This window comes from Oryctolagus cuniculus, chromosome 8 (genome assembly GCF_051225735.1).
Source record: "Oryctolagus cuniculus isolate XC-2025 breed Fujian yellow rabbit chromosome 8, ASM5122573v1, whole genome shotgun sequence".
Classification (NCBI taxonomy): domain Eukaryota; kingdom Metazoa; phylum Chordata; class Mammalia; order Lagomorpha; family Leporidae; genus Oryctolagus; species Oryctolagus cuniculus.
Window position 1 is genome coordinate 146750222 of NC_142874.1, and position 23818 is coordinate 146774039.

At 50.7% G+C, this 23818-nt stretch overlaps 1 protein-coding gene across 2 annotated transcripts in view; it reads left to right on the plus strand.

Annotated features, from left to right (window-relative positions):
• CSMD1 (CUB and Sushi multiple domains 1) overlaps positions 1-23818 on the plus strand; it is a 2062046-nt gene that overhangs the window by 1957955 nt on the left and 80273 nt on the right. For both annotated transcript variants that reach the window (XM_070047233.2, XM_070047234.2), the window contains exon 50: positions 16052-16237. In XM_070047233.2, coding sequence (XP_069903334.2) covers positions 16052-16237 — 186 coding nt within the window. The remainder of the gene's footprint in view (positions 1-16051; positions 16238-23818) is intronic.

Here is a 23818-nt window from a genome sequence, read left to right on the forward strand (position 1 = left end):
CTACCAGTGGAGACAGAATTTGGATTTGGGGACTTCATCCTGCACACCTGCCTTGCTAGCCCAGGTCTAAATTAGGATACGGATGCAGTGAGAGCCACACAGGACACATCTGAGGTCGTTCCACAAGTTCTTAAATTGGGCTGAAAAGGCTCGGCTGCACCTGCACATTCAACCCTACCGAGAACTGGGTTCCTCCAAAGCATTTCGAATGTGACATAGAAAGTTTGGTGAACATTTTGTGGTCCATTTTAGTGTTCTCACCTTAAAATTACACATCCTATCAGCCTCGTCTGTCACTGACCGATTTAGTAAAAACTAACTTATTTTACTTATTTGAAAAGTAGAGGGGGGAGAGAGAGGGAGACAGACAGACACACATCTGGTTCCCTGGTTCACCACTCAATGCCCACAATACCTAGGGCTGAGCCAGGCTAAAGCCAGGAGCCCAAGAACTGAAGTCAGCACTCCCACATGGGTGGCAGGGACCCAGTACCCGTGACATCACCCGATGCCTCCCAGTGTGTGCATTAACAGGAAGCGGGGCCAGGACTTGAACCCAGCCCAGAATTGGTTTAATCACTTTGGCAAGTGCCTGCTCCAGCTGATTTTTTTTCTTGGTGTTGAAGTTTGTTCTTAGCTATGTTTTGTAGATGGTGGGAGTTAATTGTCAAAGTCATTGTTGTTGACTTCAGTTCATGGTGTTAGTGTTGTGGACTGGTTCAGTAAGTTCTCTGGTTTCGTACTCCTCATCTGGCCAGGGTCACAAAGGCCATCATTAGAGTGGACTGCTTCCCACAACCCCCAACCCCGCTGTGAACAAACCCTCAGAGCTCCCATCTGTGCCAGTGCGCTCCTGGGCAATGCTGTGTGCACACGCCCTGCACCCTCACCCTCTGCAGCTCTCTTGCTATGGAATTGCTTCCTGCACTGCCACCAATTTTCTTTTCTTTTTGTTTAAAGATTTATTTATTTGAAAGAGTCACATGCAGAAAGAAGGAAAGGCAGAGAGAGAGAGAGAGAGAGAGAGAGAGAGAGAGAGAGAGAGAGAGAGGTCTTCCATCTGCTGGTTCACTCCCCAATTGACTGCAATGGCCATAACTGTGCTGATCCAAAGCCAGGAGTCAGGGGCTTCTTCCGGGGCTCCCATGTGGGTGCAGGGGCCCAAGGACTTGGGCCATCTTCCACTGCTTTCCCAGGCCATAGCAGAGAGCTGGGTGGGAAGTGGAGCAACCGGGACCCGAATCAGCACGCATATGGGATGCTGGCACTGCAGGCAGCGGCTTTACCTGCTACACCACAGTGCCGGCCTCCATGGATTTTCTTTTAATGTAACTTAGAACAGCGTTGACCATGGGATGTGCCCTCCTGCAAATCATTTTCTGTGGCTGTGTTCAGCTTCAGACTAATAGTTAGCACATAGTCAGGCGTCTCGCTTATGGGTCGCTGCCTGCAGCGTCGGAGGGAGACGGGACGCTGTGTCCTGAGCACTTGGTACTGTTTTGCGTACACGCTGCCTGATAACTGGAAATGCCATTTGTGCAATGAACTTGATGGAGTAGACTCAGATGGCTCTGTGCTTAGGTGGCTGTGACAGTCACTGCATTTGGCTCTGCCGTGCTGCTGACAGAATGGCAATACAATGTGATCACTCATTTTCCAGAAAGCTGTATCCACTCGAGTGCAGAATAGGCATTACAGATCGTGTTTTTTTCAATTTGACAACTATGAGAGAACTAATGCCATTTGAGATTGGAGGTTCCTCTTGTGCATATGGCCTGAGATTTTTTTTTAAATTTATGTTTGAAATATAGTTCCTTGAGGCAGGACATTGTGTGCATATGCACATATATTTACCTTTATTGATTAATGTCACTTGTCCACAATGGGGATGTATAATGTGACCAGGCATCCGCTGTGAGATTTCCTCCTAGGGAAAGGAGATCTACAAGGATCTTCTGGCTTTCAAGAAAAAAACAAGTGACCATTATATTAGGCAGCAAAGGGACAGCTTTTGGAAGCCCACGAATTCAGATATAACATAAAAAAGAAAAATTATGAATACACTGGCTTAAAAATACATTATAAAAAAAATTGAAAATTTTAGGATGGACAAAAGGAAAAGTCCCAAAAACGGGAGGAGGGGTAACGGCTCTGGCAGGGTGGGGTCTCTGAGCAGTGACTGAACATTGTGAGAGAGCAGCGGCATTTATGGTACAGGCCATGTTAGCAGAAACACCATGCCAGGGACAAGGGAACGGTCAACGCTCTACGTGTGTGCACCTTGCTGGGAGGGGGTCACCGGGACACAGCTGGAGGCCCATACACTCCACAGTCAGGTGTTGGGGAGGCAGCCTGTCCTCCTGGCTGACCGCCCAGTGAACCCCTAGGTTATATCTGTAGTCTGTTGTCCCCATAAAACAAAGTAGCAACTCAGGCTGTTCCTATGAGGATACAACCAGATGAGTTACATAATTGCAGTGCGCGGCACAAGACAGAAAAGAGATAAGTTCTGCAAGTGACCATCGAGCACTAATATCTAATGAGACAGTATAATAATTAAAAGCATAATGTTTCATTGTTACAGGATATACTTAATGCATTCACGTTAATGAGTTTTATATAACTTATTAAAGGATATTGATTAGTTATTGTATTAATATCACTTAAGAGTGTTGATGACTGCTATAACTGCTATATTAATTCATGTTCGTGAGAAGGATGGTGAGAACACAGCTGACCTGGCTTTAGATCGGGTGCATTGAGATTTAAATTCTGATTCCCAGGGCGCAGCTCATCCTCTGTGGGGAGCTCTGGCCTCTGTCCCTTCACTTGCAGGGTGTCAAATGGTGTGGTGTCTTCCACCTGAAGGAGGGTCAGCCAGAGGGAGTTTGGGGTGGGACAAGGTGGCAGTGCTTGGGACAGAGTGGTGGCACTTAGGGGCAGGAGGGGATGTGTGGGCTCCAAGAGGCTAGGGGAGGTGGGGGGAAGCTGGCAGTAATCTGACGGTGGTGGAAAACTTGCAGATCAGGCAAAGGGAACCATGACGTCCTGAGTGTGTGTGTGCATGGCCCCGGGAATCACACACTAGCCCCCTGTGTGCACTGAATGTCCAGGACTAGAGGACATGAGTGTGTGTGTGTGTGCATGTGTGTACCTATGTGTGTGCATGTGTGTATGTGTGTATATGTATGTGTGTGCATGTGGATATGTGTGTGTGCATGTGGATATGTGCACATGTGTGTGCGAGTATGTGTGTGTGCCTGTGTGTGTGCATCTATGTATGCGTGTGGGTATGTGTGCGTGTGTACATGCATGTGTGTGTATGTGTGTGGGCGTGTGTATGTGCATGTGTGTATGTGTGTGTACATACGTGTATGCATGTGTATGTGTGTGGGCATGTGTGTGCATGTGTGTATGTATGTGTGTGGGCGTGTGTGTATGTATGTGTGTACATGTGTGTATGTATGTGTGTACGTGTATGTGTGTGTGGGCGTGTGTGTGCATGTGTGTATGTATGTGTGTGGGGGCGTGTGTGGGGGCGTGTGTGTATGTATGCGTGTGGGCATGTGTGTGTGTGTGTGGAACAGGATGGGACCCTCTCATTCCACACATTGGCTTTACTGATCTCGGCCTGTGCCGGACTTGCACTGCATCCCGGCGTACATGGAAAGTCAGAGTTGAGATCTGAGTCAGACAGGAGATCGCCAGCTCAGTCAGTCTCTGAAAAGCTCTGTGGACTCTTCTGATCCACTCCCCTTTGTTAGCAACTTGTTGCTTCCCAAACTCTTCCTTTCTGGACCCCTCTGAGGATGACCCCGAGACAGGGAAAGCGATTGTTGCACGTTACCTGCCTGTGACGCGGCCGCTTCATTCCAAGCGTTTGCTAGGCTGGAGGAGTCTGGAAGATTGAAGCGTGAGTAAGAGTCTCTTGTCTGCGGCCTTCCGGGCTTGTCCTGCTGGGCAGTGTCAGACATGGGGTCACCCTCGCTGGTCCATTGTGGTCCGAGTTCATCTGTGTGCCATCTGCAGCACCCCTTGACAGGCACCATACCTTGTTTTTGAAAAGCTGGCGGTTCATAGTTTTGCTGAAATTCTTTAGAAATTAGGACAAGGTATCTCAGGAGCTGTGGCTAGCAAAGCAGTAGCACCGGCACCAGAGTGAGCTTTGTAGTAGCCTTGTTCCTCGTTTCGACTGCGCCTTCCTGCAGCGTGGAGTCAGGCTGACTGCTCAGCTGTCGGCTGCTGAGAAAGGTCGGCAGAAAAGGAGCCCAGCTCCAGCTGTGTTGTCATCCACACATTCTGCCCCCACCATGTGCTGTCCTTCTCTCTGATGGGCGCTGGGTCTCCAGGACACTGGAAGTCACGGGTTTCCGTGGAGTGGGTCCCTGGAGACTGTCTCAGGCTGCACATTCGCTCACTGCTAGGGCATGGATTCTGCAGTCCTTCATCTGTCAGCGCTTGCGGGACTGACCCGGAGTTTGGGCACCGGGAGACATGTGGGCGGATGCTGGCACCAGGCGCCCCGGAAGAGCAGGCTGTGGTCTACAGCCCATGGCCCTGAGGCTGGTCCACCAGCAGTTCCCGTACCCAGCCTCCAGGAGCGCGTGTAGAGAGGCTGTGCACTTACTTGTTTTTATGTAAATGATCAAACAACCATCTGAGAATGTTCCTGTGGTTCATTTAGGGAGCTGAGAACGAATCTGGCCACCTGAGGGGCTGATAATCTCTATATGTGGATCATCTCAGAACAGATTCTGTTTCGTTTCTTTTCTATTCTTTTCTTTTCTTTTCTTTTTTTTTTACAGGCAGAGTGGAGAGTGAGAGAGAGAGAGAGAGAGAGAGAAAGAAAAGTCTTCCTTTTGCCGTTGGTTCACCCTCCAATGGCCGCCACGACCAGCGCGCTGCGGCCGGCGCACCGTGCCTATCCGAAGGTAGAAGCCAGGTGCTTCTCCTGGTCTCCCATGGGGTGCAGGGCCCAAGCACTTGGGCCATCCTCCACTGCACTCCCAGGCCACAGCAGAGAGCTGGCCTGGAAGAGGGGCAACCGGGACAGAATCCGGCGCCCCGACCGGGACTAGAACCCGGGGTGCCGGCGCCGCAAGGCAGAGGATTAGCCTAGTGAGCTGCAGCGCCAGGAGATTCTGTTTCATTTAGGATGAGCCCCGAGGCTCCATTTATTATTTCTGACACTTCTCCCATGATTTCCTCTGCTTTCTGAATGCTTCTGACTCGTCAGTGCATCTCACCCCCTCCTAACTCTCCTATTATGTTTCCATTATTGTCCTCATGCTCTGCATGGAATACGGTCTTGCTCCCTATCTTCCTGTCTGTATCTGTCACCTGCCGTCATCTGCTCATCATATGTCTACTGTCACTACCTCTGGGTGCGCCAGTTTCTCTGTTTCCTCTTGCGTTCTCTGTAAATCACACGCAGATCATGTGCCTGCCTTGGGAACTGAGAGCCTCGAGTCTGCTGGCTCTTAGAACGCCTGGGAAAGTCCCGAGCGTGACCGCATGTCTTTACTTTCCCATCGGGTAACAGGTAGGCCGACTGAGGACGAGGCGCAGGCAGATCCTATCCGGGGTGAAGGCCCTGGACGTCGCTTAGCGAGGTTTTTGTTTTTCTCTCATTTTTACTCCTCTACATGCACAGCTCGTGTATAGAAGAAAAAGAAAAGGGTTTATAGCCTTGAATTCTGAAAATAAGCACCAAGTTTGTCTTCAGTGTCCATTCATTGAGCGCTTCACTGGACACTTGCTTAGACTCGTGTTGCATTGTGTGTCACGTGGTGAGAATTACATATCACGTGGTGATCCGTGACCTCTGTTCACCTCCCCAGGGCCCAGGTCTCTCAGCTCTGTCGCATCCTCAACAGCCTTCCTCATTTTGGGTCACACGTTTATTTCTTCTTCACATTCTGTGTTTGTTGTTTTTGTTACGATGCAGCCAGCGTCTCAGGTCATTGGTTTATTGGTTTTGAGAACATATTAGGTCCCTGAGTTCATCTGCTGGAAACATGCTGAGTACTCTGTGTCCTTAATCAGGAGCGGATCTGCCTGCCTGCTTCATATTTTCACCTGTAAATGAAAGGGGATGAAAACTGAAGAACGTTGGTTGCCTGATGTTTCCTATCTTGTTTTATCCTGGTGCTAATGCACTAGATAATATGGCTAAGCTTCACAAAAGAATTACAGTAGTAAAATGCATGAGAGAATATTCATCCTAATAACCATTGCCAAGTGCAGTCAGTAGTACCGAGGACTCCTCAGTAATGGCGTGGGGTGGGGAGTGGAGGGCTGAGGGTGACAGGGAGAAAGATCTTCCACCTGCCGGTTCACTCCCCGAGTGGTCATGGGAGCCAGGAACTCAATACAGCCTGGGTAGCGGGGGCCCAAGCACTTTGGCCATTTCCACTTCCTGCCCAGGTGCACCAGCAGGGAGCTGGATCCATAGCAGAGCAGCTGGGACTCAAACCAGCACCGGCATATGTGATGGTGGCAGTGCAAGTGGCAGCTTAACTGTGCCATGAGACCAGCCCCTATTTTATGGTTTTTCACTTAGTTTTCATCCTTATTGTGCAGCTGGTAAACTCAGGTTCACGTAGGCTATGGCAGCCACGCCTTCTCAGAGCCGCTGTGAGCTCACTTCTTTTACAGAGCAGGATCTCGGCGTCCTGGCTTCCCCGTATCACAAAGCACAGATTCCCATCAAAGCCAGAAGTGGATGGACACCCTAGGGCCCTTCTGTGAGACCCAGTGAAGGCTCAGGCAGTCGGGAGCCTCTGGCTGGGGAGGGGCCGGCGGCCGGCTGGGATCTGGGTCCATTTATAGATGACCTACGTGCATTCTGCCCTGTGCCTCCCAGCTTGCTTGCTTCAGACACTGGTTTCTATTGTTTTACCTTGATTGCTTTATGTTCCTAAGAGGGGACGTTTTCTGTAAACAATTACACCTGTGCCGACCTAGGTACGCCTTCTCTGGGTAGAAACCAGCTCCTGCTGCGGCCTTGCCCTGGCGCAGTCCCGGAGGCTTCCTTTCGAGGGGGCCTCGTTTTGCTCCGCAGTCCGTGCGCCAGCCCTGCTGGGCCACCTTCTGTCTGGGGACGTTTTTCTTTGTTTCCAAAGAACACGCTCGCTGTCTGAGAAATGCTGTTCTCAAAATCCGGAGGAAAATGATTATTTCTCATGACAAAATACTAAATGTCACGGCTCGCACAGGGCCTCAAGTTGCAGATGCATTGCTTTGTAAATTGCATCCTGAATTCTGCCCGGCTAACTCTGCTGAGGAGGTGGGACGGCTCTCATCGCACAGGTGAGGAATCAAAGGCCCAAGAGTTAACACGTCCTCATAAGTCATAGAGGGACAGAAAACACCTATGTCTCTGCGAAGTCTGAATTCATGTTCTTCCAGCCTCCGTGGCCTGTGCTTCACAGCTCGTTAACCAGACGTTCACGCCAAGTGAACCACAAAGCTGTGGTTCCCACCACAAAGGGCCCACACAATGCCCATGCGATGACGCTTCTAAGCCGGTGCCATGTGTTGGTGACAAACGGTGACAAGCAAGAGTGTGGCACAAGCCCACCAGTGTCACCATTTGCTCTCTGTTCTGCAGAATACACCTGAGGCCTGATGATCGTGCTGAAAGAACCTCTTGGATGTCTTGCTTGGCATAAAAGCTAATACAGGAATGCACTCCCTGATCCTCTCTCCCGGCTGTGGCGCTTGTTACATTTTCCGCTAGGTTGCGAATTATGCCGAAATTTCACTTGCTAGATGTTGGCAAGGCGGATGTGATACAGGTCACAGAAGTGCTGGAGCCATGCCTGCCCCCACTCAGGATCCTCCAGGCGGGTGAAGGTTCCTGTCTCCTTGAACCCTGCGTCACTGCGGCTGGTGCAGCCGAGGGCTTGTGTGAGAAGCACACGGTGCGTGTGGGGTTAGGAGGGGTTGGCCTGCTTCGTGCTCCTGCAGTGGAACACTAGGGATGGGGCATTTATAAGGACAGGAATTTTTTCTCATAGCTCAGGAGGCTGGGGATTCTGCGGTCTAGCCCTAGTGTGTTTGGTTGTCTGGTGAGAGCTGCACACTCTGGAAGGCAGGATTGCTGTGTCCTCACAGGGCAGACAGAGGGCAAGCAGAAGGGGCTGAGCCCCCTGCCCTAGGTCAAGGCCCTGAACCCCATGCCCCAGGGAGAAGCCTTCACGGCAGGGTCACCCCTTAGAAGCCCTATGTGCTAATGAAATTGTGAGAAAGCACCTGCATTTGGGAGGTGATGCATTCAATCCATTGCCTTAAAGTAACTGCTTGTTCTGTACATCAAGTTAGGGAGACCATGACGTGGGACTCTCTCTGCTAAGCAGACTCGAATGTGTGTTACGGACGTGCTGACTTGGTGGGTAGCAGAGGCTGTGGCTCCTCTGGTGCCCTGAGGACGGGCAGTCTCGGCAGTGGGGATTCCCCCAGGTGCTGGAAGTCTCGGGGGGCGAGGCCGCTCCTCCACAGCCACCCCCTGAGATGCATGAGGTGCAGCACCCTTGTGGTGGCAGTGGGAGCAGGACCTTGAGGAGGTGGGCAGGTACTGAGGGGCTGGTGGGGGTCTTCAACAACTGTGAGAGCAGGCTGGGCAGAGCACAGCCCTCCCATCTCTCCTCTCATCCACCACACCTGCCCTTGTCACTCCTGCTGTGTGTGTGAAGCTCACAAGGCCCTTGCCACCGTGGCTGACTGACTACAGAGTATCCAGCTTCCACAACCGGAAGCAAAAAGACCCCTCTTTCCTTCATCAACTGCCCAGCCTCAGGTGTCCTACTGTAGCAACAGAAAGTGGCGTAAGACACGTATGTTTAATTTGAAAATTTTGTATTTACTTACTTTTCATTTTATTTGAGAGAGACACAGACAGAGAGAGGTCTTCCATCTGCTGGTTCATTCCCCAAATGTCCATAACAGCCAGGCCTGGGCCAAGCTGAATCCAAGAGCCCAGCATACAATCCGGATCTCCCACGTGGTGGCAGGGACCCAAGCACGTAAGCCACCACCTGCTGCCTCCTGGGGTGCACATTAGCAGGACGCTGGATCGAAAGTAGGGAAACCAGATTGTTTTTTCTTTTTAAGATTTATTTATTTATCTGAAACTCAGAGTTAGAGAGAGACAGAGAGAGAGAGAGAGAGAGACAGAAACAGAGAATGAGCTCTTCCATCTGCTACTTCACTCCCGAGATGGCCACATCGGCCAGGGCTGGGACGGGCCAAAGCCAGGAGCTTCCTCCAGGTCTCCCAGGGGGTGGCAGGGGCCCAAGACCATCTTCTGCTGCTTTGCCCAGGCCATAGCAGTGAGTAAATCGGAAGTGGAGCAGCTGGGACTGGAACCGGCAGCCTTGTGGGATGCCAGAGCCGCAGGCTGCCGCCCCAGCACTGCAACACAGCACTGGCCCCAGAAGCCCGGTCTTGCACCAGGCTCTCCGATTTGGGAAGCGGGGAATTAACCGCTGTAGCAAACGCCTGCTGTTTACTCTGAAGCAAACCTCAACGCCGAGGCTCAGTGTCTGACCTCACAAAGCTAATTCTGTGGGATACGGCAGTGCCCAGTCGCTGAAGACCTGCTCCACATGCACATGTACAGGGCGCACGTGGGCTCTGCTCCGGCGCGGCATCCCCGCAGCCGGCGCCAAGGTGATGTTCTCATAAAGTCTGAGTCAGTGCACGCCAGGTGACAGGCCTTCCCGTGATTTGGGGAGAATGAGAACGATTTGCTACTGAAGAGTTACGGGCACGGGGAGCAGCTGGCGCTCAGCTGTGCCATCTTGCTGCTCGAGCAGAGCACAGAAGGGCTCAGAGCGCCCTCTCGGAGGGTGGCGACAGTCCCGCAGGCACTGGCCCTCCTCCCTTGCTCCCCTGGCCTCCTTCCCGCTGCAGACTGCTGAACCCACTGCCTGTCAGGAACAGCCGCGGTGCCTGCCTCAGAGTCCATGGCCAAGGTGGAGCTCCGCTCTCCCTCACCTGCCCAGGAGTTCGTCCTCTCAGCACTGCGGTCCGCCCGCCCGATGGCTTAACTCGCGTCTGCCTCTTGCTCCCCTGTGAAGTGTGCGGTCCTCATTCCTACCGCCAGGTGCTGCCATTCTGATGGCCAATGCGTCCCCAGTCCCTGCATCTTCCTGGGCTCCGAGCCTTCCGCCGTTCCTGATGACCCATGTCCCACGTGGCTTCTTAGGTCTGGCTGCTTCATCCTGGGGTCAACAGCACACAGCTCGAGACCTGTGGAGCATGGCCTCACGGTTTTATCAGAAGCCCATCCCTTGGTCTTGGCCCTGAGGAAGGCGCCTCGTGGCTGTCTTCAGACCCCTTTCCAGGCCATTTCTGCCCTGCAGCCGCCGTGGTCCCCTCCAGGCCTGGTGTCCAGCGGGACCTTCCACCTCTCCCTCCTCTAAGGAAAGAGATTCCTGCCCCAGCCATGAACGTTTCGCCCTGGGGACTTTCTCCAGGTCCTTTCTTGAGGGCACAGCCTTTTTACGCCTGTTCTGTCTCTTCAGGAGACTGATAGCAATGTTTGCAAACGCCAGCTACATTGGTTTGTTTTGGAGCTCCTTTTGCTCTAAGTTGGCAAGGTCAGGAGCGGAAGCAGCAGCTCCAGTCTCTCCTCCACCCTGTCCACCGGCCTCAGCACGTGGATAAGTATCAGGAATAAGTATTTCTCAGCTGAATGAAGGAACAGGTAAGATGAGGGAATGAGTAAGATGGCTGCAGGCTGTGCCCAGTGGGTCCCAGTCAACATCGATCATTTCTCAGGACCTGGTGTCCGGAGTGAAGATGGCCCCCACCACTGAATGCTGTTGAGAGCCCCACCATTGACCCAAAAATTCATTTCTGCAGATTCCCTCAGCTCAGAAGCACAGCAGCTATGCTCTCCTAAGTCACAGGGTCGTAGCAATGACCGCTCAGGGGAGGTGGAGGGTGTCCAGTTGGGGAGTATTTCTTCTTTGGAAGAGAATCAGCATCTTCTGTGCTGGGTAATCGACCAAAGCACCATTTGGCCTAATCTGAAACCTGTCTCACCGCGTGGCTGCACTTCCTAAGAACTTCCACAAAATTAAGAGATTGGCATTTTGTGGCTGTGACTGGAGATGTGCCTGAGTGACTAGGAATGCTGTCCGAGTGTGCATCTGAGTTTACTTTCCTGCTCCTTGGGACGATGCATAGAACTCAGAGGATAATGCTTTTCCAAAACGGAACTCTGTGTGCGTGTGTGCACTGGTGGTTCTAGAGGAAGCGTTTGCAAAGTGAAATCTGTTGGCAAGCGAGATGCAGGAGCACAGATCCCGTGGTCACCGTGTGCCTCTCCCCTGAGTGTCCGAGCCACTGATTTGCTTCTGAAACCACAGCAGGAGAGTCCTGTTCCTCCCTCGGCACTTTCCTGAAGACTGTCTGCTGCAGTGTGGCTGGAGAGCCGTGGGATCTGGGGCTTGGACGCACTTGGGAGGCTCTGTGTCCACGCTCCTCAGCCGTAGGCCGGGTGCCCTGTACCCACGCTCCTCGGCCGTAGGCCAGGCGCCCTGAACCTGCGCTCCTCTGCCGTAGGCCAGGCACCCTGAGTCTGTGCTCCTCGGCCGTAGGCCAGGTGCCCTGTGCCCATGCTCCTCGGCCGTAGGCCGGGCGCCCTGAGCCTGTACTCCTGGGCCGTAGGCCAGTGCCCTGTGCCCGTGCTCCTCGGCTGTAGGCCAGTGCCCCGTACCTGTGCTCCTCAACCATAGGTCAGTGCTGGCTTGGGGCATTCACAGCTGGTGTGAGCCGCAGTTCTTCACTTACGGCTGTGGGAGCTTCACCAGGAGAGTTCAGCTGCGCCCTTTCACCTCTGCCGTCCTCCCTCAGCAGCACCCGCCCGACGGAAGAATCAGGGGAACTAAGGAGATGAGGATACCGATCGGGTCAGGCACAATGACGCACACATCACTTCATAGTTGTGATTATGAGAAAACGGCCCATTTTCGCTTTATGTAATTTTTGCTCAATGGTACTAGATTTGGCTTCTTGGGTGACACAAAATCACACAGGTTGGTAAGTGATTGCCTGGGAAGGGGACTTTGTGGCCACCAAATGCAAGATAACCTCAGTCATGGTTGTCTCGTGAGAAACCGTTCTGAAGTCAATCTTTATGTTAATTGAGTTGCATCAAAGATGGCATTCCTTTAACGTAGCATCTTAGAATTTCAGATGTAGTCCTGGCCACTGAATTGTAGAATGATAGTTTTCATCATAGTATTATTCAGAATTAAAAAGACAGAAGTTACGCTTTGTGAGCCTAATGTGAGAGATCCCTGAATCACTATTCATAGTGTGATCTAAGCAAATGCACAACCTGAAATTTAAAGCCGTGGCGATTTTTGAAACACTTTACAATATCAGCTTTTGCAGTACCTATTTTTTTCATTTCCTGATAAGTCTAGAGCGCAGGCAGAGGCAAGGATGAAAGATGTCTGGCTTGTGCTGGCCCCTGAGAGTTCTCAGCTGTGGGCAAGTGCTTCCCAGGCCCCACAGCCAGCCTGAGTGTGTGCAGGTGCCTGGGCGGCCGCCGCAGAGGGCCCCGTCCCCGGTTCACTGCTGTCACTGACATCCAGGAAGCTCAGAGCCGCAGAATCCTCACTGACTGCTGCTCTAGCATGATCGAGCAGATGGAATTTCACTTTTCCACCTCTCAGGCTCACTCTGAAAATGAAAGAACAGGTGCCGGGTGGAGAGAAGGTGGCCCAGGGCTCAGGAGCCTTGGAAACTGGGGGACGACTCAGTGGCACCTCCCTGAGCAGGCGGAGCGGCCTCCCTCCCCGCTTCCTTCCATTCTGTCCTCAGTTATCCCGGATGGGATACTAGTGAACCAAGCACCCCAGAAATAGCATCGAACCTAGAGAAACAAAATGCGAACTCCAAGAAAGCCTGCGCTCCCTGCCCAAAGGACCGGGATGCACGGAGTCATCCAGACAGAGAAGTGCATTAGGAATCCTTCAGTTCCATCCCAACACTGGCAGAATCCACAGCCCGTCCCCGCCCCGGCATTTCGCATTCATTTGTTTTTCAATTTTTAACAAGCTGGCACTATTAGTCCTTGTACTAAAATAAGCTCCAATGTGCTTAGGGACTTGATTTGCACTTGACCCTGTGCAGACGCTCTCCTGTGATTGAGTTGGATCTGTGCAGGGGAGAACATTCTCCCTGTGACACAGGGTGGGCAAACAAACCATGGCCAGCGCCTCCTGCTGTGGTGCGCGCTGTGTCCTACTCACACCTGCTGTTCCAGGAGGGTGCTCGCTGCCAAGCAGAGTGCCTGGGGAGGAGCAGTGGGGGCCACAGCTCCTTCCCCAGGAGGTGGCAGTGGCAGCGACTCCAGGCTGCCCCACAGGCCACTGATGTGTGAGACTCAAACCTGCTGGGACAGCTGTCACTCCGAGGGTGGCTGATGCCCAAGGAGACACTTCTAAGACGTGGGGGAAAGGCTAAGCAGCCGCCGTAGAGCGTTTAGGGAAGTCTAAACGCCTGTGCCCAGCAGCACGAGCTTTCTCGAGAAATGGGAGTCATGTCCCAGCAGACCCGCGGAGTAAGGCTGTGCCCTGCTCAGCACCCGGGGTCAAGGCTGAGAAGTGGGCACAGCGTTCCTCCAGGGGTCTGTCATTGAACGGGAACTCTGTCACCACATCTCCAACTTTTTACATTGTAATTGTGCTTTTTATTTCCCAGTTTATCCATTCAAAAGCAATTGAAAAATAGTGATTGGCCACATGTAACAGAAGTTGATGATGAAAGCTGTAATGATCATAGACTGTGATTGGCTAGCAGGAACCTCTCTTCATCCCATAAGCCCGGTTTATTCTGTAAGAATGCTGCCAGCAGGCGGCCCAGCAGTTAAGGTCAGCATCCGGGCTCCGCTCTAATCCAGCTTCCTGCTGATGTGCACCCAAGAAGCAGCAGGTGATGGCTCATGCATTTGGGTCCCTGCCAACCACACGGAGATGAAGATGGAATGCCAGGCCCCTGGCTCTGGCCTGGCTCAGCCCCTGGCATCTCAGGCACTATCTAGTGGGAGGAAACTCGGAAAATCTCCCTCTCCCCCCCCTTCCCCTCCCTCTCCCCTTCTCCCTCTCTCCCTCCCTCCCTCTCTCTAAAGTCAAAACCAAAATAATCACAGCTTTTCTTCCTCATTGGGTTCCACTTGTTTGCCAGCCTCCAGCCCCGCCTTTTGCTAGGACACCCAAGGGACTGAAAACCGCATCTCACACTCAAGCCTTTCCCAGGGCCTCGGAAGTCCGTGGACTCGGGACCCGCTTGTCTGGATTTACAGAGAGCAGACAGCATCGCGGAGTTGGCTTCATGTGTTTGTAGCAAGTCACTGTTGCCCCTTAGCCTGCCTGAGAAGTGCCAGGTGGTGGTGGGCTCACCTCCAATAAGAATTTCAGGGAAACGGAACACGGGGCCTGCACGTGGGAGGGCAGAGGAGGTTTGTGAGCCCGAATGGGTGATTGTCAGAAAACGGCCAGGAAAGGAGGTGGGCAGTGCGGTGAGGCATAGCAGAACCGAAAAGAAACCAGCCCGGGGCGTTGCTGAGACAGCTCGCCCAACCTCCCACCCCCCGCAGGGCGTGGACGCCAGGTGCTTATGTCTGCCCACGTGGTGTCTGTGGCTCTGTGGTTTTTGTTCTTGTCAGCTGCAAATGGTTCATTGTGGTAGGTCTCTCTCTCTCTCTCTCTCTCTCTCTCTCTCTCTGACACACACATCTGCATACACTTCAAATGGTCGACATAGTTGATGGGAAAAATTGTTGACCTTGGATTTTCCTGAAGTTTGACTTTTGTTAGCACTAAATTTTCTTTCACTTCTTTGATAATTTCACACTGTATTTATTCAAGATTTGTTAAAGAAGAACCAGACGACAAACCGAGACACTCAGATTAAACCCAGAAAACCCGGTCCCCCCAGGGCAGCTGGCGGTCTTGCTCAGCAGCCACAGGCTGTCGAGCCTGGGGGTCTCACAGGACCCTGCAGTGCCACCTGCAGCCAGCCGTGCTGTCCGTCTGGCCCCGCGAGACACGGGGTTATGCGACCTCTTCCACGAGTCCTTCCCCCGCCCGCATGCTGCCAGCGTGTTCTCGCTGGACTCGACAGGGGCAGGAGGACGCTCGGCTCTCACGTTGAAGTCCACGAGGTGAACCACCTGACGTCCACTGAGTCACCTGAGGGCCTTCGTTTAGATTTTGCGGAGCTTCTCGGGTCAGTGGCGTCAGAGCCTTGGGAAACGCCCTCTCTGCCTCCTGACCCCCTGCTTCAGTTGTCACTTGTGAGCCCAGAACTCATCGTTGTTGTGTGGGTCACAGTAGCTACGTCTGCAACCTAACAGGACAGTGGAAGTGTAGTTCAAAAAGTTTTTGGAGAAACTGGAATTCAGTGATAATGCCTGTTATTTCCCGCGGACCTTTTGAAATACCCTCTTCAGTGTATTGCCTTCTCGTGGCATCCTACTCACTGGAAGCCACCTCGTCTCCTCCGAGCCAGTCCTCACTGTGCCTTTCACCTTGAAGCTAATCTGTGCTTGCTCTGCTGCGCCCTGGCCCTCCCTGCCGCCTGCACCCGAGTCCTGCCGGCCCTGTTCCCCGATACACAGTGTGTGCAGTCATAGACTTCCTCACAGCAGGGACAAGGGTGGCCTTGGGTCAGTTCTTGTGACTTTTCCTGGAGAATGTGAGTTGGGCGAGCGGGAGGAGGATGTAGAAGAGGGAACAGTGTTTGAGCCCTGGGGTGGGCACCTCCATGCTCTTTCTGGGGAAACAGAACTTGGGGCCAAGGAGTCACCACATGATAAAGGCAGGACGGTGGGCACCCCTCCTGTCCCACCTTCAGGGAAGCAGGCCGCGTTGTGGCACTGGCTGGATGAAGCCTGCCAGGCGGGGCTAACCTGCGGGAGGTGGGGCGGCCTTGTCCTCAGTAGCATCAGCGATGATGACGATGATCTTGATGATGATGAAGGAGTAATGCCTGGTAGGATTAAACCTGCACTCGTTCCATGTCTTCCCAGCTGTGTCCTGCGGAATCCCAGAATCCCCAGGGAACGGGTCGTTTACCGGCAACGAGTTCACACTGGACAGCAAAGTGACCTATGAATGCAACGAGGGCTTTAAGCTGGAGGCCGGCCAGCCAGCCACGGCGGTGTGTCAGGAGGACGGACAGTGGAGCAACAGGGGACGGCCACCTGCATGCAAACGTGAGTGCCCCGGGCAGCCCAGTATGCACAGGCGCCTGCCGCGCCCCTTGAGTGTGAGTGCTCCTTTGGGGATCGCAGTAAAACCAGTCTGTTCCACATGGAGTACCTTAGCCACTGGACCCGAGCTCTGACCCCTGGAAGTGAGCCACATAGGGCCTCCTGGTTCCGTCAGTCGCTGCCCCAGGTGACGCTCAGCCCAGCAGTGGCACTCGGGCAGGACATTAAAACAGCACCACGCGAGGGTGGCACTTCCCGTCCTGCCAGGGCTGCACTTGTTTGAAACCCACCCACGTCAAGGCCTAATTTGCTTGTCTTACCCCGCGCTGAGCTGGGCCCCCAGGAAGGTCCCAATCTGAGGTGTGAGGGGCAGGGAGCTGTCTAGAGAGCTGCTAGCAACACTTCCATTCTGCAGCTCCAGTCTTAAAGACAGTGAAGTGTGTGATCAAAGCCAAAAACAACCACATACACACAAGCTCAAACCATATTTCCACAGCAAGATTTTCACTGAAAGTGGATTAAAATCAGTTTCAAATTGTGAACAGTGTAACCTCCCAGTTTCTGAAATTCGAAAACTACCATATATAGATGTGTGTGTGTGTGTGTGTGTAATTATTTCTTTGGTCTAGTGATATTAGCATAAGGGATCCAAATGCCTTCAATTATAAAACTACTTTATTGGCCTTTTTTCCTTAAGGTATTTTGGGCATTAAAAATGTGGATTTCTTTAGAAATGAGTGTAGGAACTGAAGGTCATGGAAGGTAGTTGAGTGCTCCCCACAGATGTTATTTTCTGTACTCTCATCATCATTTTTCTTGCATTTTCGGAGTCAATGAGACTACTGAAAAGCATTGATATTCATTAATATTCTTAGCTGTTCTTTATTAAATGAAGTACTATTTCATTACAATTAAATGATTCTGTGGGAATCTGGGATAATAAGATAGATATTGTAAGATTTTTTGTGGTTCACTAGGCTAATCCTCTGCCTGCGGCACTGGCACACTGGGTTCTAGTCCTGGTTGGGGCGCCAGGTTCTAGTCCCTGTTGCTCCTCTTCCAGTCCAGCTCTCTGCTGTGGCCCAGGAAGGCAGTGGAGGATGGCCCAGGTGCTTGGGCCCCTGCACCCGCATGGGAGACCCAGAAGAAGCACCTGGCTCCTGGCTTTGGATCGGCACAGCGCCAGCCGTTGTGGCCATTTGGGGAGTGAACCAACAGAAGGAAGACCTTTCTATCTCTCTTTCTCACTGTCTATAACTCTACCTATCAAAATATAAAAAAAGGATTTTTTTGTGGTTCAATCCTAAACAAAATCATTCTCTCAAAACAAGAGCTTGTCTGGCCAGATGGCTGTGGCACAGGTTTTGGTGATATTCTGGGCGAGGAAGGCCGCACCCAGCTTGCACCTGCACAGAGCCCGTCTGCGACCCCCGAGGTGTTTCCAGCAGCTCACCTGTAGATCCCCTAACTACCTGTGACTAGCATGACCCCCTGCATGGGAGCTGAAGGCGACAGATGCGCAGAGTTGGGTTTCTAAGTCCTGGGCCTGTCGCTGGACCTGTGGCTCTGTGCTCTGGTCATGCAGGGAAACCCCTCAGAAGCTCCACCCAGAGCGCTGGTGTCCAGGGTGGGCCCTCAGGGATCCCAGCTCCCTGGCTCAGGGTGCAGAGCCAGCTCCTGTTTACCCAGTTGTGTTTGTCTTTGCTTTAGCTCACTGGTGGTGATACTTAGAGTGTCAAGTATGTGCTGTGTTTTAATGTGTGTACCCTCTGAGAAAGACTTGAATAATGACGAGCTAACTATATAAATTGTAGCTTTTGTTTTTATAGCTTTTTTCTTGTTGATTTTAATAAATATATAATAGTAACAAAATCAGGTATTTTTGGGAAAAGATCACATTCTGGGTTTTTCCAATAATTTATTTATGTATTTAAGATTTATTTATTTACTTCAAAGTCAGAGTTACACAGAGAGAGAAAGAGAGGCAGAGAGAGAGAGAAAGGTCTTCCATCTGCTGGTTCACTCCCCAACTGGCTGCAATGCCTGGAGCTAGGCCAACCCAAAGCTAGGAACAGGAGCTTCTTCTGGGTCCACCATGTGGGTGCAGGGGCCCAAGCACTTGGGCCATCTTCTGCTTTCCCAGGCCATAGCAGAGAGCTGGATCGGAAGTGGAGCAACCAGGACTCAAACCAGTGCCCATATGGTTTGCCAGCACTGCAGGCAGTGGCTTTACTGGCTACGCCACAATGCCAGTCCTCCAGTAATTTATTTTTATGCAAATTTAAAAGTGGTTTCCATATGATTATGAAGATGGATTTTTGCTAGTGTGTTAGAATAATATATTGAGGTATATCTGTTCAACAGCTTCCGTGTTTTTGATTAGTAGACTGGTGTTTAGGGATCTTTTAGGTTCTCAATAGGACTGGCTCAAAGTCCAGAGATTTCCCACTTGGGTGCTGAGGCCACAGGCACACACCTTGCCCGCAGAGGGCACCTTTGTTCAGTAGACGGGCCTACGTGAACACAGCCTTGTCACCCAAATTCAGTTTCCCTGAGGGCTCACTCAGGGAGCTGGACTTTCCATGGGTGTGGGTGAATGGAGCACACGCGCACCACCATTCAGCGCCACGCAGAGCGGCTGCCCTGCCCTGAAAACCCTCCGCCCTCCACAGACACCTCTGTCCCTGCCACAAACCCTGGCCCGGCTGGCCTCTTCGCTCTCCACAGCTTTGCCTTTTCCCGGACGCCATTCTGTTGGACTTGTGCCGCTCTGTAGCCTTTTCCAATTGGCCTCTTTTGCTAGTAGCCTGCATTTGAGATCCTTCCCAGTATTTTCCTGACTTGATAGCGCCATTCTTCCGGTCTCCACTGTCTGTATGGACACAGGTGGTTTATCCACACATCTCCGGAAGCCGTCTTCCTTGGTTCTGTGTTTGGGCAATTATGAATCAGGCTGTTATGAACCGAAGTTTTCAGTTCCTTTATGAAAATACCAAGGAGTAGCAATGCTAGGTCGTGAGAAATGACGTACATATGTATTTCCATATTGCATGCAAAAATGTGTTTATATATATATATATATATATACACACACACATATATAATACATCGTATTAAATGTGAAATGTCTGGAGGTCCAGATTGGCCCCTTAGCCCCTTAGATAATGGCCTAGAAAGCGTGCATGTTCTTAGCTTGATCAGTCATTCCTGTTTTCGGGGTACCGAACATGACGTTCTCATTGGAGGTCTTGACAAAGATCCTCTATCTCAGGTCTCTGCAGTGCTGAGTTAGGGATCAGTTACGTGTTGTTGATGTTCACCACGAGCCATGCGCTGTCTTAACAATTTACGTGCATTAAGTCTGAGTCCCCACAGCCTGTGTAGTGCTGTTATCCCCTGGTACGCAGTGCCCCGGGAGACACGGACATGAGCTACCTGCCCGCAGCTGCACAGGGCTGTCCACGTGACCTCCAGAAGTGCCTTAGTGCACGCAGACAACAGATCCAGTAAAGACATTCACAACAGTGGGGAAGACAGGTCCAGCCCCCGCTTGATCTAAATGCGTGATCATCAAGTGCAATCTGTGAATACATCTAAAAAATGCAGGTGAAAGTTAAAGGAAGAAAACGCCCACGTCTGGTTAGGAGGCCCATCTCTCCTCTGTCTTCCAAGGCTGTTGAAGAACAGAGCCGAAGATCAGATCAGCGCCTCAATTCACAAAGACCCCAGAGACCCATGGGCAGCTGTCACCATCACTCCTCCTGCCTTGTACCCTGCTGGTTGGCTGTGCCCTGTGCATGACGCAGGCCCTGGGAACAGGGTTGCTGATGGTGCCAACCCACTGGCACTGATGTGAGCCGTGAGCACGCACAAAGTTATTGAAGGGCTCTTTGCCACCCCATGATGGCCTTCTTCTGGTCACCATCAGTAGTAACAAACCCATGGGTGTCTATCCAGTGAGCATAGTGTCTTCAAAGTTGTATGGTTCAGTCGGGCAAACCTTAGCCTTATGTGAAATGTCTTCCTAGATCATGGTGCTCTGTTGAGGTTAAGATAATTAAACCCCCAGAGTCCATCGTTCTAGGTCACGTCCAACCCCTTACTTTCAGTCAGCCATTTTCTGTTCAGTATAGTATTTTTGTCTACTTTATGTCATTTGCAGACACTAGCGCATCTTCTGTATTTTTCTCAGTTGTCAGGGGAAGGACCTCTGGGTTCCCCGATAGCCATGAAGAGCTACTGTGTGCACGTCCATGCAGCTGCAGCCATTTCCCTGAGGTCACTCATGGCCCCAGCGTCCTGGAACGCATTTAACTCTGTTCCCACATGGATTCTCTGAGACGGGGGCCACAAGGGCGGGGCATCAATGCATTGTCCACTGCTGGACAATATAAATCAGTGGACTTCATAAATCAGTGTGGAATGAATGAATGAGGCTCGTGAGCCTTGTCACAAAAACTTGAGAAAATGAGTTTTTGATGCTAACACTGCATTTCCTTCAGTGTGACCCAGGAACTTGTGCACACCCGGGACCTCATCCTGAGGGGCGTGGTTGACACCTGCACCCTTGGGTGACCAGGGCCCCTGCTCCCACCCTTGCTGCCCCCTGCAGTCCAGGCACAGCACAGACATCTGTGAAACGCAGAGCAATCCCTGAGAACATGGACCGTGCATGGATTTTTACAGCATGGCCATTGTGAGGAATGCGTGGGGTAAATGGACTTCAAAGCCGTTCTGCACATTGCACACATGCAACAATTTTAAACTGGCAACAATTATGAGGAATATTATATTTAACATTGGAGTTAATTGGTTTAATAAATATAACTATATTCCTATCATCATCTTCCCTATAGCGGTTCTAAACCTTTACAGAAAAATTAAGATACAATTCTATATACAGAAGAGTTCTTGGAATAAATACCTCTACAGGCACATATGGTGCTGCTTGCTTCCTTTGAAGTGTTACGATCACATCCCACCCAACAGTAATGCTTCCAGACACCCATCCCCCATACTGATGTTTTAAAAGAATTAAGTGACCTGATGTTATGTGTAATATTATGTAGTGAAAAATAATAATCTGGAAAAAATTCAAATATGAGAGAGGGAAGTTTTCAAAACGTGTATTTTCATGTTGGTGTTTTCTCAAGTAAATTCCTGTTATATGAGATGCATTGTATTTGGGACCTTAGAAAACGTAGCACATGTAACACAGTTTACTTACTCGTTATTAACACAACACTGCTAAATCAATGTGGAAAATAGAATGAACTCTGAAGGCATGTATTTTTATTCTATAATGAATGCGTTTTCAGCCCTTAGAAATGTTGGTGTTCTGCTGAAAATTTTCTGAATCGTTAGCTTGAGCCGTGGGGGCTCCCATCGTGTTAAGCGCGGGGAGCAGTGTTGGCAGGTGCATGTGGCTCAGTCTTTGTCAGGAGCTTTTTATTCCTGTAAGTGCTGCTCAATCATTTTGATCTCAGTTAAAAGGAAAAAAAAAACATACAACTTCCCTTTTATTTTATAGAGGTAATCAAGATTTATTTTCAGATATCAATAAAAGCATATTGAAACTGTAGCTAGAGAAAGTAAACAAAAATGTTATGACATTGGAACTTCTGTCGAAACGTTCAACACATTCCAAAGTATTGGAAAATGTTACAAAGTATTTCCTTTAACTTTTTTTCTTATATAAAAATTAACCCAAAAATATACTGACTTTATTATTTTCCACAAAATGTTCAGATCTATTTAATTCTCATTAAGAGTTGCTTTTACTAAGCAATGTACCCTGGTTCTCTACCACACCTTGATTTTCTCTTTCAGTCAGTAATAATCAGAATCCATGCACAGCTCAGACTTGCACAGCCCCCCGTGCCAGGGTCTGGGGTCTGCTGTTAGTGTTCGGTGAGTGAATTCCTCTGCAGCCACACTGTGGAGCAGCTCTGGGGAAGGTGAGGCAGAAAGCACACCGTGAGCTTTCAGTGATGCGGGCTTGCTTCTGTCCTCCCCCAGATTCTCAGGGACACCTCAGGCTGAAAGGGAGGGCACAGAGGGAGGGCCAAGGGCTCTGGGAAAGACCCATCTGGTGGGCCGGCTGGGGGAGCTGAGATCTGAACAGCAGAAGTAGCATCCAGGTCGCTCCCCTGCCTCTCCCATCAGTGCCGCCTCCCAAGCAGCCAGCACCCATGCTTAGCGCTGGGCTGGGGTCTCCTCTGTGGACAAGAACTAGCCGAGGCCCATTCCTCTTTAAAACACACCTTGTGGAACCATTTGTTTAAGTAATCGGAGTCAACTGATTGTGAACTGATTGAGACCAAGAAGGACCTCCCCAGTCAGGTGACATCCGTCGTTGCCCAAGCCCAGCTGGCCTCGCGCGCAGGACTTCCACGGTGCCGGCGCTGGAGGCGCTCAGCACAGGGTGCCCGTCGGGCACTGGCAGCGCTGCTGTGGGGGAGTGTGAGGAAGTTGCTAGGGCCAGCTAGCTCGTGTTCACCCTGCTACCCACCGCTTTACGAAGCTAACGACACGTACTGCAACTAAACTTGGAATTAAGAAATGCTGTCCCCCAACCGTCGCCATGGGGGAAATGCTGTGTGTTAAACAACAGCGCAGCTGCGTCCTATGCCAGGGACGGAGCAGTCTCGCAGATGATTTATGGAAGTGTCTGATTGAAGGAGGGACGCCAAGGGGCTGTTCTGCATGGCGGCAACATTTTCATTGTCTGAATGTCTTCAGCAAAACAGCAGTTAGCCCGCCTGTTTTGCCCCCGGCTGAACGAGTCTATGAGAAATCAGAATTACTCCTGGCAAAATTGAAGCCCATTATTTCTCGAGTAAAATACAAAGTATTTTACATTGTCAAGGAAACATCCACGAGTCAGAGAGTATTGCCTTTTGTGCGAAGACACCGTGTATTGCATTTGCTCTCAACTGATCTGATTTGAAAAGTAGAATTCAGGGAGTCTTAGTACAAAAATGCATCACCCATATCAACAGTCAGTGGTACCAGGGGATTTAAAAACTTCATGGAAAATGGAGCTAAAAATGTAAATTTACCTTGGTGCAAATAAACCAAAGTCATACATATGACAGGTATTCAAAAATTTCATGGAAGGTGCCTGGTATGAAAAAAATACATGTATTTCAAGAATTTTTGCACTAAAATAAACTTGTCTTTTAATCAATTTTCCACACACTTTTTGAAGTACCCCTGTATTTATCATGTCAAATACTTAGGATGGTCTGCAGAAAACATTGTATTGAATCTATTGAAACACAAGAAAATGGTTCCATAGTAGTTGTTTTCCTTAGGGTGTTAGACGTCTGTATTTTCTCAAAATGAAAGAGGAGAAGATCAAGTGTCCTGTCAAGTCCCCTACACCCTGTGTTTCTGAAAGCAAATTTAATTTTACTTAACTTGACCTAGCGGTTTATTCAGGTAGAATTATTTTACAAATGAGATTTTTATGGAAAATTATTTGCCACTATTTCTGCGTTGACCAAACTTTCAAAGTCCTTTTTCAGAAAGTGTCATGTTTGGCATGTGTGTGTTACTGTGTTATTGTGTGTGTAGTGTCCC